The following is a 15,115-nucleotide window of genomic DNA, read 5'->3' on the forward strand; positions in this document are numbered from 1 at the left end:
TTTTTATGCCTTTTTTGCTACTTTTGCTGATCATATATATTTAATTCCCTCATCCTACAGTTAGATAGAAAGTGTGACAAGAACTTTTCAGAGCTGTCAAAATATGTCTAATGCGCCATGATCTGATTAATAGTGTATACATTTTATGGGCAGTGTGTATTGTGTGTTTGGTGATTGTCCAAGGAAATTGTAGCCTGCATGTATTTATGACCGCGTTGGCGTTAATATGCCGCTGTGACTTTAAAGGGGAGGTGGTTCACTTCGAGGTAGCAGATAGGTTTAATTTAGTCGTTGAGAGCACATCGGAGCTCCATCTCGGACCGTCTGTCGTTGCAGCGTCTTGTCTAAACAGCTTTCGCGACATTCTGCAGAAAGCTGCGCGTGTCAGGCGCCACACACGCACACACACCGTGCCCAAAGCAATGGGAGGTACGGCCGCTGTCGCATATCACCATTAATCTCCCAGACAGCATCTGCTCAGCATATTCATCATGTTTTTTCCCGTGACAGAGGCCGAGACGCGTCAGAAACTGCTGCGCAATGTGAAGAAGGAGGTTTGTGGCGTTTTCATCTCTATCCAGCTCGTTCGCATTTAGTGGGGTGGTAGGCTTGTGTTAGTGTGCGTGTGCGTGTGCGTGTGTGTGTGTGTGTGTGTGTGTGTGTGTGTGTGTGTGTGTGTGTGTGTGTGACTGTGGTGGACATCGCTCAGCGGGTTCAGCAACGACACAGGCCTGTTTACGATACTGATACAACAAATCATTTATCTTGAATAACAACACAAATTGATTTGACAAAGAGCAGTTAAAAAAAAAAAAAATTAGAACAAGACTAATTTTTAACTGTTGGCAGACTGTGGTGAGAAGATGATGATGACGATGATGGTGATGATAATGATGACGATAATACTGATGGTGTTGGTTTTAAATTGCTGGAGAAACATATACATTTAAGGAGCTTTACACATTTCTTTCTAATAACCTAAAACTAGTGTTTTGTTGTGTTCATTTGAACAAGTGACATACAGAATAACACCCCGTTAACAAGCATCTTATTACTCTAAACTTAAAGGTGTGACCTTGCCATCTGTTCATCTTAGTGTGCTGCAACAGCCTTTTCAAAAAATATAATTTATGTTAGGCGGCTTGATCAAGGCATTTGGACACGAATCTGTGCAAAGGATGGATCACAAGATGCAACAAAACGGCCCCAGCTAAGGAAAGCAGGATGCTTCAGCCATTTCTGAGGGTGCCTTCACTTCCAGACTTCTTATTGTGTTCCTGCTCGCCCTCACCTGTGACTCATTGCTTCTCACGCAAAAAAAAAAAGAAAGAAAAAAAAATCCACTGCTCATCTTCAGACCCTGCATCAGGGAGGGTCTTAGCTAGAAAATATAGATTTAAAATCAAACAAATTGCATTTTTAGAATTAGATTTTAGATTTGTGCTAGATGGCTACCTTTTACAAAACAGACTGTGCATCATGTTTACTCACATCAAGACATAAATAAAATAAATAAAATTCTGAGCTCTGGCTGCTGTAGCCAGAATAATTTCTGGATCTTTGGGATTTTTTTCAGCACAGAACATGATGTGATGCTCTGTGATGTGCTGTGCTGTGAGCATGTACAGTCACATTAATTTTGTTTCTTTGGATAGGAGGACAATAACAGATGTGACAATGAGCTTGATCAAAAAGCAGATAATTCATCAAATGAAATTGACAACGGTGCAAATTATCTTGTCAAGATCAGCTTACTAGTCATGGGAAGGATCTATCTGTTGTGAAAAACACAGCTGTGTTTATGTTTTCTGCTCATCACAAGGCGTTTTGTATCATCGGATAAAATAATATCCTCCCAGAGGGTTTTCCAAAGTTTGTCTCAGAGATTATGATTTTTAAAAGAAAATTTGCAACGTGAGTAAAGGATTAAGATGTGTGTTTACTATGAAAGGCGTATCTTGCTGTATGCCACATTATTGTAAATTCCCTTTGTTGTCTTGCTCACATTTAATGATTTAAAGGTTGCTCTGCTGTCTTAGAAATGCAGTAATAACTAACTTGTTGCGCATTCAGGAATCTAAGAATAGTTCATTTCTACCTGACATGGATCTGATGTCAAAGTTGACGCAACACAGATAAATACAGCAAATACAAAGAGTTGTGCTTTTAAAGTACATAACTGTGGATCCAAGATTTAATGGGCCGCCAAACAGAAAGCTTGTCTTGCTCAGAGCAAAATTATAGAGACTCAATAGAAGTTAAATAGCTTAAGTCAGCCTTTTACATGAAACACTGCAGGGTCACCCGAAAGATTTTAGACTCAGATCACAGATAGTCTGGGCAGCTAAGCTGTTGAGGACTTTATTCCCATACTACCTTCCCAGTTACATAATTCCATTGACCTAGCATGTGTATACATTATGCTATAAACAACAATTGGAAGAAATGTCCTCTGGAAATGTCCTGATGCTTCACTGCTATAACCGGTTCAGCAATCTCTCATCTCTTCCACTCTTATGCTTCTCTTCGTCACCTTATGTAACTGTGTCGGACTGATCAAGACTTGTCTCACTCTCTACTTCTCTCCTTTAGGTGAAGCAAATTATGGAGGAGGCAGTAACGAGGAAATTTGTGCATGCAGACAGCAGCCACGTTATATCTTTCTGTGGTAATTTATTTAGTTTCTTCAGCCTGTTTTTATTGCATGGCAAACTAATCTATGTCTTTGACTTTAACTGACAAGCAGGTGACAAAAGGCATGGAAAGATAGTAAACAGTCAATACTCTTTGTTTTTATATCAGTCAGATAGGACGTGAAACATCAATGTTAAACTGCCTACTGTAAGCCATAGTTGTTGCTACAAAAGTACAGGTTGAATGTTGACATCATGTTGTGTCACATCCTCCTACAATTGCTTCCTCATAGATCCAAAAAAATCTTAAACAGTTAGTAAGTCAGAAAATACAATTACTTCCAACTTACCCTCAATAGCTAAGTTTATCAATATTTAATAAGGTGGATGGATGGCACATATGTGAAGGGAGATTGACACCTTTCAGAGGTGTTGATGCTAACCAGGAGTGAGACATACTGTATGTGATTCACCTATCTCATATCCTAGCAACCAGACAGTGTAGAGTTCAGTCTGTATCTACTGTGCCACCTGTGTATGCTTTTTACCCGTTTGTTTCCATTTTCCAACCAACTGATTTGAGGCATTGTTCATGTCAAATATGAAAGTATATTGCGCTTTAGAAAAAAGGTGTATAGAAATTAGTAGATATAAAATCTCTGTTGATCAAAGCTCCCTGTGTTTGTGTGTGTAGCTGTAGTAGAGGCCTGCGTGCTGCATGGACTCAAGCGTCGTATTGCAGGCCTGCTGTGCAGTAATAAGGTTGCTGCACTCTTTATGAAGGTGGCAAAAACCTTCTCACCTGCTGAAGAGCTCTGTCGCAAGGTCCAGGAGCTGGAGCAGCTTATTGAAAACAGGTGAAATGATCGACCGGAGGAAAGCAAGAGACATCAGATCAGTCCCTTTCTATTTTAGGCTCCTTTATTTTTACCTTGTGGTCTTAACTTTTACTTTTTAGTACAAAACTTTCCATGCGCTCATAATGAACATGAGTGTCATTGCAATAATGGGCGAATCTTAAGAATGTGACGCACATGGATAAATAATTACCTTTATCTGCACAAACATTACTAGTAGTTTGTCACATGGGAAAAAAATGTTGACGGGTATGACAAAATATTTATTTGTTTTGATCAGTAAAGATGAGACGATTAACCTCAAGAACATTACACTAGTTGTAGCATGACAGGGGATGGCAGCATCATGGCCTGACAGTTGGCTGCTCTGCTGGCAGTGACCATCCCAGAGTGGTGACTTAAATACCGTTTATACTGTGTTTAAATATTAAGAAGTATTTTGAGTAATAAAAATAACAGGAAATCAAGACATTTAATTGGACATTATGAGTTTTATCAAGAAGAGCAATAGAAAACCAAGATTTTGTCAAATTTTGCCTTGTTAGTGGTAAACTGTTTAAGGTGTTATTTCTAAGTGGCATTCAACCTAATATCAGTTCTGATTGATTTACATAAGATTGTGCGGGATGTACTTTTCAATCATTTTGACATGTATTGATTTCAGAAAAAAATCTAAGCTCTCCTTTAGCACTAGAAAATTAGCAATTTAAAAAAAGTCATGGAAAGGTTGAAGTTACAATGAGATTGATATCCATGATGAGCTAAGTGAATTTACAACCAGAGCTATGTGTGTTTTTGTTGCATTGATATGTATCCGCACTGCACAGATCTGTAAATTTTTTAAGTTCATTTTTTCATTTTTTTGTTCTTTAGTAAGCAGAACAATGCCTCGCTGAGTAACGAGCGCAGTCGGCAGGCGAAGTTGCCCAACCTCCCTCCACAAGCCCTAAAAAACCTGTGGATTCGGACAGCTCTGATGGAAAAGCTCCTGGACAAAATTGTCCTGTATTTGGTTGAAAACAGCAGGTATTGTTAAATATAAATTAATGCATTAGTAGGTTCTGCAACAGGAATTTCCTTTTATTTACTTGAAAAACCCAACTTTAATCTCTGGTCTCTGAGTATCTAGACTTGAAAGGTTTTAAGAACTCTTGTTTTGCATACAGCATGCATCAATGTTTTGTTTTTGTTTTTTTTTCAATTAATGAATCAAATGAATTGCCTGGATATGTGTGAAGTTCTGAAAGCTAAAGGCGATACATCTTCTTAATATCTATTTTTGTGTTGTCATTTTCTACATTAGTGCATTTTATGATAAAGAAGCCATGCTGATGGATCCTGTGGATGGACCAATCCTTGCATCTCTATTGGGTACCATCTCATACTGTAACTTTAGACTCATTCACTAATTTATTCACAACTCCACTCTAAACTTATTTACATTGTTTTACAGTTGGCCCGTGTGCTTTGGAGTACACCAAAGTTAAGACTGCAGACCATTTTTGGACAGACCCGTCTGCAGACGAGCTTGTGCAGCGGCACCGAATCCACAGCAGCCACTGTCGGCAGGATTCCCCTTCCAGAAGGCCCGCCTTGGTAGGAGACGCAAAGAGCTGATTACTTTGTTATAAAATAAGCCATACTTCTGTTGACACATGAGTAATACATCTGTTCTCTTAACCTCCCAGATCCAGAAGAGACAGTCCAGCGGTAGCATGGATGATCGGCCTCTGATGTGGGTGAGGGAATACGTTGAATCACTCCACCAAAACTCCAGAACCACACTTCTGTTTGGAAAGAACAATGTGCTGGTGCAGCCGGTATGTCTTTCTTTTTTTTCTTTTAATTTGATTTTGAAGACAATAAAGCAATCCCGATGGATATGCATTGCAGTTCAGATTGATTTACGAGCAAATGAACCTGAGAAATGTTGAGATTTTGCTTGTGCTTGCAGAGAGATGACATGGAGGCTATTCCTGGCTACCTTTCTCTTCATCAAACCGCAGATGTCATGACACTTAAGTGGACACCCAACCAGCTGATGAATGGCAATGTTGGAGAACTAGATTCTGAAAAAAGGTTCGAGTTTATCTGTTGAAAATGTTGTTTTCTAGATAGCTGACTTGGTGACTAACATGTATCTTGTGTTTTTCAGTGTTTATTGGGATTATGCCATGACTATTCGTTTAGAGGAGATTGTGTATCTCCATTGTCATCAGCAAGGTATTGAAAGTTTCTTCTAATGTTTCCTCAAGTTTCTGATGATGAATTCAAGTGCTATTAATGTCCTTCTAATTTGGATTGTTTCTATAGTAAACAGTGGTGGAACAGTAGTCTTGGTGAGCCAGGATGGGATCCAGAGACCTCCTCTACATTTCCCTAAAGGAGGTCATCTTCTCCAGTTTCTTACCTGCCTGGAAACTGGTCTGCTTCCTCATGGACAGCTTGACCCACCACTCTGGAATCAGAGGGGAAAGGTCAGCTTTATTTTCTCAGTAATGTTTATCTGTAACTGTGAACTTCTTAAAGTTTGAACTTCTTATAACTAATAAAATTGTGTCGATCCTTTTCCTTTCACAGGGCAAAGTTTTTCCAAAACTGCGAAAGAGGAGTCCACACAGCTCATGCGATTCTGTATCAGATAAAGAAGACGAAGAAGCAACTGATTATGTGTTTCGGATCCTTTTTCCTGGCAATCAGATGGAGTTCAGTAAGTGTCTTTAATCTCGCTAATCTTCCCCTCTCAGATAATCTGATAAAGAATCATTAGGGATTACATCTTTGATTGCTTTGGGGTTAATGTTTAATTGAATACTATTACAGTTTAGATTAACTATCTTTCCCAAGGCATCTCTGCTCATGTTTGCAATAGTAATTTCTTTCTAAAGTTAAGATGAAACATTTGTAATCATTTCCTGTGTGTTTAGTGTCTGTTCATTTCACATTGTAGTCGTGTCAAAAACAAGAAGCCTTAGAATCGACATAAAGTAATTTATCTGCCACGTCTCCATCTTCATCTCCATCTTCATCTCCATCTTCATCCCTTGTGGTTTGTTTTTCACATCTTTTTTATTTGATATTTTTCTAGGTCTTATAATATGCAGACAAGAAGCTCAATATTCAAACCTGTTGACATGCCATCTGCTTTATCTTGCTTGTGATGCTGATAATAGTAACAGTAATGATAAGAGCTCCTGTGCTCTGCAGTGGCCCTGGAACTGATGGATCAGAGTGTCAATATGTGGCAGCCAACCCCTAGAAAGTCCTCCTGCTCCTCCTGCTCACAGAATGGCTCCTCTGATGGCTCTCTGCCTAATGGCTGCAATCAGGAAAGGTAAGTATTTCCAAGGGACTGACTCAAATTGACAATCAGATGATTACACTTCACTAAGTTTGCCATTTTTCAACCTCCAGGGCTCCTTTGAAGCTACTTTGTGACACGATGAAATACCAGATAATCTCTCGGGCATTCTATGGATGTAAGCATGAGCAACTCTCCATTCCTAGTATTACCATTTGGGAATCATTCCGTTCTGATTTGCATTTCTAGCAGCATTTGATAGTTTGCTTTTATGAGTATTTGAAATTTTATCATTCCTCTGCAGGGCTTGCATACTGTCGTCATCTGTCTACAGTCCGTACACACCTTTCTGCATTGGTCAACACTACTATAGTTGACCCTGAGGTACCCTGCGATGCTCGAGGAGGTCTCTCTGAGGAGATCTGGGGAAGTTTCCTCAAGGACAGCTCTGTAAGATCCCCACACACTGAAGTGTAATATTGTGTTAAATTACAGTGCATTTTAGTGTGATGAAGTTGATAACAACTATCTTTTCAGGCCTATGAGGAAAAGGAAATAAACAGGCTTGTGTATTTTGGCGGTGTGGCCCCGTCACTCAGAAAAGAAGTCTGGCCCTTCCTTTTGGGACACTACCAGTTCACCATGACTGAGAAATGCAGGCTGGAGGTATTAGTTATGGGATTTTGAGGTCCAGCGGTACTTGCATGCAACTTGGGTTTTGTTCTAATATTCTTTCCCATATTTTCTGGTTGAGATTGATGAGAAGATGCAGACCATGTATGAGCAGACCATGAAGGAGTGGCAGGGTTGTGAGGTCATTGTCCGTCAGCGGGAGAGGGAGAAGCATGCTGAGGCCCTTGCACGATGTTCGTCTGGAGCTAGTGTGGAAAGAGGACCCATACAACGCGACTCCACCATCAGTACCGATGCAAGTTCTAACTTTCCTTGTAGAGAAAAAATCAGTCAAAACAAGGCAGGGCACTGCATGATAATAGTATAAAAAGTAAAAAACTCGACTATTATTTCTGTCATTTGTCTCTTTAGTCATCTTTGAGTAGCAACTCAGACCAGCAGAACGCCAACTCACAGAGTGACTCCAGCAGCAGTGCACAGGTAGTTGCATTCTTTTCTTTTATTAAACTGGATTTTTTTTTTTACTTCAAGATGACTCAACATAAATTATTACTGTGGACATAAAAATCTTTTATTGTAAACCAATGTTTTTTAAAAAAAAATCTTTTATTGTAACATAAGTCCTGAAAACTTTTATTCAAACCAGAATTGTGAACCTTCTGGTGACAAAAAAGTCAGGGATCACCAAAGTGATTCTAATTATGAGTCTGGGAACTAAGAAATGTTTATTCACTTATTAGTCATCGCGTTTTATCACATCATATGGAAATATTGTACTTTGATAGTTAAATCTGAACAAATTTCATGACAAATTTGCAAAGACCTAAACAGCTAGGTCATTTATATGGCCATCATTTGCAACTCCACATTAAGAAAAATACTTTAAACTTAGTTGATCTTGTGATTACTCCTGTTCTGAAGATTTGTATAAAATTCACACTTACCATTATAAGTATTCATTTGAGAATGAATACAGTTTTATATTTTATTGGCTCAGTTATAAATGACAAATAATGATTTAAGTTGTACTTATTTAAAAACGTATGACCCATTAATGGCATCATTACTTCAACATCAATCCCACTGGATAAAATGTGTTGTCTCGTCTGGCTACTAGGTATTTGAATCGGTTGAGCCCAGGGCTGAAGAAGAAGAAACACAGCAAACCAGCCCAGTGAAGACCACTAATGTTCCACAGTTTCCCTCCTGTGACCCCTCCTCCCCTGGTGTATCGGATGAGCATCCTGGTTCAGACAGCAACCATCATGTAACTAAGTCAAACATTGATCCTCCAGCCTCTCAGCAGAAAGCTGGAACATCAGAAGTCTTCAGTGGGGAAACAGCAGTCGGAGAGAAGAGCCAGATCACACCAAGTGAATCAGAAGCAGAAAATGCAACGCAAAAGATGGACACAGAATTAGAAAGTGAGGTTGTTATGGAGACCAAAACGGATGAGCCCAAAAAACCATCTGAATCACAAAGTAAAGATGTAAAAACTGATGGCGTTATAAAGTCACTAGACACAAACATGAATTTGAAATCTCCTCCAGGGAATACTAATGTTCTGAAGCTAGAGACTGAGATTCACAATGAGTATTTCCAAGCGCCTCCACTTGGCCAGGCCTTGAGTCTTCAGGCAAACAAAAGCAAAGACCTGGATGGGGAAACATCTTGTTCACTTGCAGAACTAGAAGACACCAATTCAACGAGTGAAAAAGAGCCAGAAGTTTCTAAAACAACTGAAGTTACAGAAACAGCCGTTTGTGATTTGGCTGAAACCAAAAAGGCAACAGACATCCAGTTTCAGAAACCTGGTTCAAATTCTCCAGTCAGACAAGTCCTGAATGCTCTTCAGTCAGCCTCGAGGGGCAGCCTCTCATTATCTCGGCAATCTCCAGACACAGCTGATTCGGATGATTCTCCGTCCGCCTTGGAGATGGAGGACATTCCTGCAGGGATAACATGTGTGACCTCACAGGATATTGATACCAGACCTTTGATGGGCCTCGCTGCACCTCCTGTCTCTCTGGCACAAAGACAGAAAATGGCTGAGGACCTTGTCCTAGATCACCATCCGGACACGGCTTGTAACACCAGTCCTGAAGGCACTGACCTGGGCCTCTCTGAGGAAGAGCCTGAGATGGACAACATGCTCACTGAAACAGGTTCAGCAGAAGTGAGCAGAGTCACTAAATATGCAGAATCCTCAGAGGAACAAACCTATTCTGTAAGCATGACTCATGACAAAGACTTTATTTTTAATGATTATACCTGTACACTAACTGAATTTGTTGTTGTTTCTGTAGCAAGAAACTCTGGATATGTACCTAATCAATTTGCATCGCATCGACAAAGATGTCAGGCGCTGCGACAGGACATATTGGTACTTCACCTCTGAGAATCTGGAGAAGCTGCGTAACATCATGTGCAGGTAAACATATCAGAAGTTTGTTTCAGCCAAGAAAAACATAGCTAAAAAAATCTGCGAACTGTGGTTGTCTTTGCAGTTATGTGTGGCAACATCTGGACACAGGTTATGTGCAGGGCATGTGCGATCTGCTGGCTCCTCTTCTCGTTATTTTGGACGATGGTCTGTAAGAGTTTGACGCAAACTTGATGCATAGCAGCTTTGCCAAAGTGCTTATACAATGCTCATTCAGACACCTTATTAAACATTTTTGTGAATTGTGGGGCTTTTGCAGAGGTAATGGCATTCAGTTGCTTCACTGAACTGATGAAGAGGATGAACCAGAATTTTCCTCATGGTGGTGCCATGGATTCTCACTTTGCTAATATGCGTTCACTTATACAGGTATGTCCACATAGTTTCTCCTCAGGTACGGTGTTAAGACATTTTACAATGCAACTTTTGAGTTATTATTAATTTTAAATGAATTTATATTATAATAATAAAACTGTTGGATACCGATGATTGCTACACTGTAAGAAAATAACCATCTTTAGAAGAAAGAAATTCTGTGTATTTTGCAGTGATATTTAAGTATAAAGAAGTAAAAAGCAAGAACTACAACTTTATAGCAAGCTACATACTTTATTTATGTAGTGTTACCAAAGACTGAAAATGGTACTTAATGTCAAGATTGCTTTTGTGATTCAGCTAGATTTTTTTTTTTTTAAAATAATGCCACTTGGTTCTGAGTGATGGTGCAAAAGAACATGCTGTGTTTTCTCATTAAACACATTTTTATTATTCCCTTATTATGTTAAGTCTTTAAACAGACACACTGAATATGGGAAATCCCTTTATTTCCTTTCACTAAGTTTCTTTTTCCCTCCTGCATCTACATCACTCTCACGCCACCAGTAGGTTAAACTTGGACTTACATTTATGTAGTTTTGAATTAGACATTTTTTTCTCATCCCATTTTTCACACCATCAACTAGATGTAAATGCATGAACTTCAGATTAAGCTTTACAAAAATGTATTACAGATATTTTGTTTGCTTTTGATCAGTTTATTTTCAGCTCCAGGACATAAAGTTGAAATTACATATAATTTTTTGTGTAAACCTTTTCTCATTTGACAGCCATGTTCTTGATGCATCTTTATTTGAGATAATACATATATGACATGGATAAATCCCCGAAGTATAGGTTTGGTTATGTAATCATAATGTTTGTTCTCTGACACGCGGGTTAATATTTACGTGTAATGCTTGAGTGGAACAAGAATACATAGTTTGCAGTAATTAAGGATAAGTAATGTGTGCTGGGTCTTTTTTTTTTTTAATTTTTTTTTTTAACTCTTTGGTGGCACAATAATAATGTCCTGTTTCCAAGAACTGGTAGTCATAGTTACTCAGTTTTATTAAATAACACATACAAATATAACAGAACTCTCAGGTTCTTTAGAATAATTATTTTAGGATTTTTCCCGGCTGTCTGGTTTTCATTCATTTCAGCTCAATTCAAATACAGATTCCAACTGTCTCTTCCTGCACTATCACAGGTAGCATTATATAGTTGTGGAGGTGCATGCATACACAGAAGCTGCAGTGTAATGAGTAGAGTTTCCTCCATACAAACAGATCCTGGACTCCGAGCTCTTTGAACTGATGCAGCAGAATGGAGACTACACCCACTTCTACTTCTGCTATCGCTGGTTTCTTCTTGATTTCAAAAGAGGTGGGATGGGAAATGCTGGAATCATAATATTTGGTTAAATGACCTGGAAAGTAAACACATAATTTTACATGAAGGAAAATACTAAAGCTTATTTGATTTGTCACTCTTTTCCAAACAGAAATGGTGTATGACGACGTGTTCTCTGTGTGGGAAACCATTTGGGCAGCCAAACATACCTCCTCCGAACACTTTGTGCTCTTCATTGCTCTAGCACTTGTGGAGATGTACAGAGACATAATCTTGGAAAATAACATGGACTTTACAGACATCATCAAGTTCTTCAACGGTGAGATAACAAGACACAAATGCTACAATGTAGAAAAACAAGAACGGTAGCCCAGTGTTTGCAAACTTGCTCAACATAAAATACTAGTTTTTGCACAATTTCTACAAAATTTACAATATTGTATGTATAAAGTCTGCAAAGTCATAAAGTCCAAAATCTTTCAAAAGAAAGTTATTTTCTCTGACAACACCCATTATTCCTAAAGCAAATTGTCAGGAGTCCAGGTTTCTTTGTTACTTGTCTACATCATGACGAAAAAAAGGGGAAAAAAATCATCAAACCTTTCTGGTGATTAATTAGGCAATTTTTTTAAAAGTTTATTTTCTAACTCAGTAAGACAACTGATAAGCAATAACTAAATTATCAAAATACAAAGAACTTGAGCTTGCAGGATTTTTTTAAAAATGATTATTTTCTCAATTAGGAAAGAATACTTTGGTCATTTTTTAATGAAGGGAGATGATCCTATCCTTCATTTCTCACTCCTTTTACATTTAAAGCTACTTAGTTATTGTCATATTGTTCCTAAAGTCACTACTTAACTTTTAATGGAATCCTTTTTGAACAGCTGTGCTTTCTTTAGTGTAGACCCTCATAACAGCATATTGCAAGTTTGGTCAGTTTCTTGTGGCTGTCTTTGTCTTTTTTAATCTGTGAATTCATTCTACCAATGATATTTTTAACCATGTGGCATTTAAATAAGGTCAAGAAAAAATCCTCAGAAAAGCCTGTTGGGAAGTTAAGATGTTGATAACTCAGCAGCTGTTGTGCACACCAATATTTTGACCAACCTGCAGAGCAGATGGGGCTTTTTGAGTAGAAATTGATAAATTTGTGTTAGAGGGGGACAAAAGATGCTGGAGGAATCTAAAGTTTAATGGAAAATATTTTCTTGTGAATGAAATCATAAACCTATAAACAACGATAATATGGGGCCTTTCACCCATTTTGAAATATTTGGACTATTTGACTGATGCAGAGATTTATCACTGTACTGATGACCGTATTTACAAATGTTATGAAAAATGGCTCTCAAATGTCAAATATTTAACATCTTGCAAACTAGACTAATTTCTGATGTCTCTTCTTAGAAATGGCAGAGCGACACGACATCCCACAGGTCTTGATGATGGCCCGAGACCTGGTCCACAAAGTGCAGACTCTAATAGAAAACAAGTAAAACTAAGTGCTGCATCTTATGATCCTGTCATTGTTTGTGTTAAGTTGTTTAACAGATACTGACACTACCATATGATAGTCACATGTTCAAGATGAAGAGGATTAATGTTAATGAAAGCAGAGTTTGGCATATGGTGGGCAGATAACAGGACATAAAAGCTGCTCATTATTCTGAAAATAGTTGTAAAACAACTTTTCTCCACTTACTCCTCTTTATATTTAGGAGACTCAAGTATTGTCAGTAAATACATTTTTCAATTGTTATTGTTCACCCAGTGAATGTACCCTTGTTGAAACTGCTTCAGGATGTTGTTTATTTTGCCTTAAATTTAGCTGTCGGTTCAGGGATACAAAAACCAAATCTTCACTGTTTATATTCTACCAGTATGACTTACTTCAGTTAAATATATTGTGATACACTTGAATATATTTTCAGTATTATCATTTAGTTGAAATTGTAGCTGCCATGGTTTAACATTTTGTGATACACTTGAAAGGGTTGTCAGTAGTACTCTGTGGTGTCATTATACAATTTTGTTTTCTACACATTAGAGGAGTAACTGATCACATATGGAGCTGGTGCATTTTACAGTAAATTATGTCCATTTTGTGTGTGGTCACTGGCCGACATGAGGACTATTTACTGACCTTTCTGACATTTGCTGCCCCTCTTTGTGTGCTTGTATCTAATGTACACAAGCTTGCAGGAACTGCAGACCTAAACCCTGTTCAGCCCAGTGTGAATTCAGCATGTTGTCATTTCCATACATAGAATCTATATTTCCTCTACTACCTGATGAAGTTCTCATACTGTGTTCCTTCTATGCATTTACCTGCTGAATCTTTTCTTTCTGTGCAGAACAATGCATATATGGATGCAGCTTGTTTAGATGGTTAATGAAGATTTTTATAACATTACTCTTCCTGGAAACTCACACAATGCTGGCCAGGCTGAACAAACAAGTGCAGTGTAAACAGAATCTGCTTCCATGCAGCATTGTGAGAGTTACCGTGATGGCTAATTTTCAGCTTGTGGTAAAATGAAGAGATGACTGCGTGCTTCCTGCAAACCGCACATCCCTTTTTAACTTTTCCACAAGCTGAGTGAAATATAATTGCATTTGTCTTGCCCTTCTGATCAGAGTTGCCTTGTCTTCAACCCCTTTCACTCGTTTGTCTTGTCCATACACTTCAACAACAAAGTTGTCAACAATTCCTAAGCATTTTTCTCCAATTTTTACCTCAACACTTTGTGTTGCTAACAACCAGCTTAATATGCTCTACACTTTAAGCTACAGCCCTTCATTTAAGGGTCAACAGTGCATCATTTTCTTGACAAATTTTGTCAAGTTGCTTGTATTTTGCATCCTGTGGAAGTCGTCTTTGCTTAAAAAGCACCATTTACCATAATAGAAAGCACCATATTTATTTAAAAGAAGAGCCAGTTTAATCTGCTTAACTTCTGGTCCCTTTTTGAGTCACCAGACAAATTTCTTTGACTTGTACTGTACTGCTGCTCTTTTCTCAGCTACCAGGAAGTTAAGAGCTTTTACAGTAAAAAAAAAAAAAAAAAACACAGATCATCTGCTTTTTTTCAGTTCAGAGTGTGTGTCTGTGTTAGTTTGTCAAAGGTATGCTGCCAAGCAGATAAGATTGGATTTGTAAGTGCATGTCTTAAGATGCGCAACACAAAGTTTTTCAGTTACTTTTTTTAAACCATTGAAGCTAGATAGGGTTTATTCAGATTTAAGTGATATAAAATTGCTTAAAATCATTAATGGCAAAATCATTAATTCCCATGATGCAGTGCTCAGAAGGGTTTTTTCTTTAGGACAAAGGAACTCAGTGGATTCCTCTATATAACTGGGACAGTTTGCCACTAGTTATCTCAAACTCTAAAGATAACTAGCTTGAAAAAAAAAAAAAAAAAAAAAAAAAGAAGTCAGTCAGATAACATCCTTTACTGGTGCCACTTAAATTTGCAAAATATCCAAAACACACCTGTTTGGCTCACTGTGGCTGAAGTTTCAGTGTTTTAATATCACCGCCTGTGTGTCTGTATGGTCTAAAACATAACTG

The 15,115-nt window shown here is 38.2% G+C and overlaps 1 protein-coding gene across 1 annotated transcript; it reads left to right on the plus strand.

Annotated features, from left to right (window-relative positions):
• Window positions 1–491: 491 nt before the first annotated feature.
• sgsm1b (small G protein signaling modulator 1b) lies at window positions 492–13,037 on the plus strand (the record flags this gene model as incomplete). The annotated part of the gene is made up of 24 exons (XM_079256822.1): window positions 492–554; window positions 2,593–2,668; window positions 3,328–3,490; window positions 4,364–4,516; window positions 4,794–4,861; window positions 4,944–5,086; window positions 5,179–5,310; window positions 5,445–5,569; window positions 5,646–5,713; window positions 5,804–5,967; window positions 6,071–6,200; window positions 6,698–6,824; window positions 6,905–6,969; window positions 7,096–7,241; window positions 7,329–7,457; window positions 7,546–7,719; window positions 7,836–7,904; window positions 8,542–9,651; window positions 9,731–9,855; window positions 9,932–10,014; window positions 10,127–10,236; window positions 11,475–11,571; window positions 11,690–11,857; window positions 12,949–13,037. The coding sequence occupies 24 exons, from the start codon at window positions 492–494 to the stop codon at window positions 13,035–13,037; spliced, it is 3,777 nt and encodes a 1,258-aa protein (XP_079112948.1).
• Window positions 13,038–15,115: the final 2,078 nt, after the last annotated feature.

The sequence above is a fragment of the Telmatherina bonti genome (assembly GCF_933228915.1).
Source record: "Telmatherina bonti genome assembly, chromosome: 17".
In the NCBI taxonomy this organism is placed as follows: Eukaryota; Metazoa; Chordata; class Actinopteri; order Atheriniformes; family Telmatherinidae; genus Telmatherina; species Telmatherina bonti.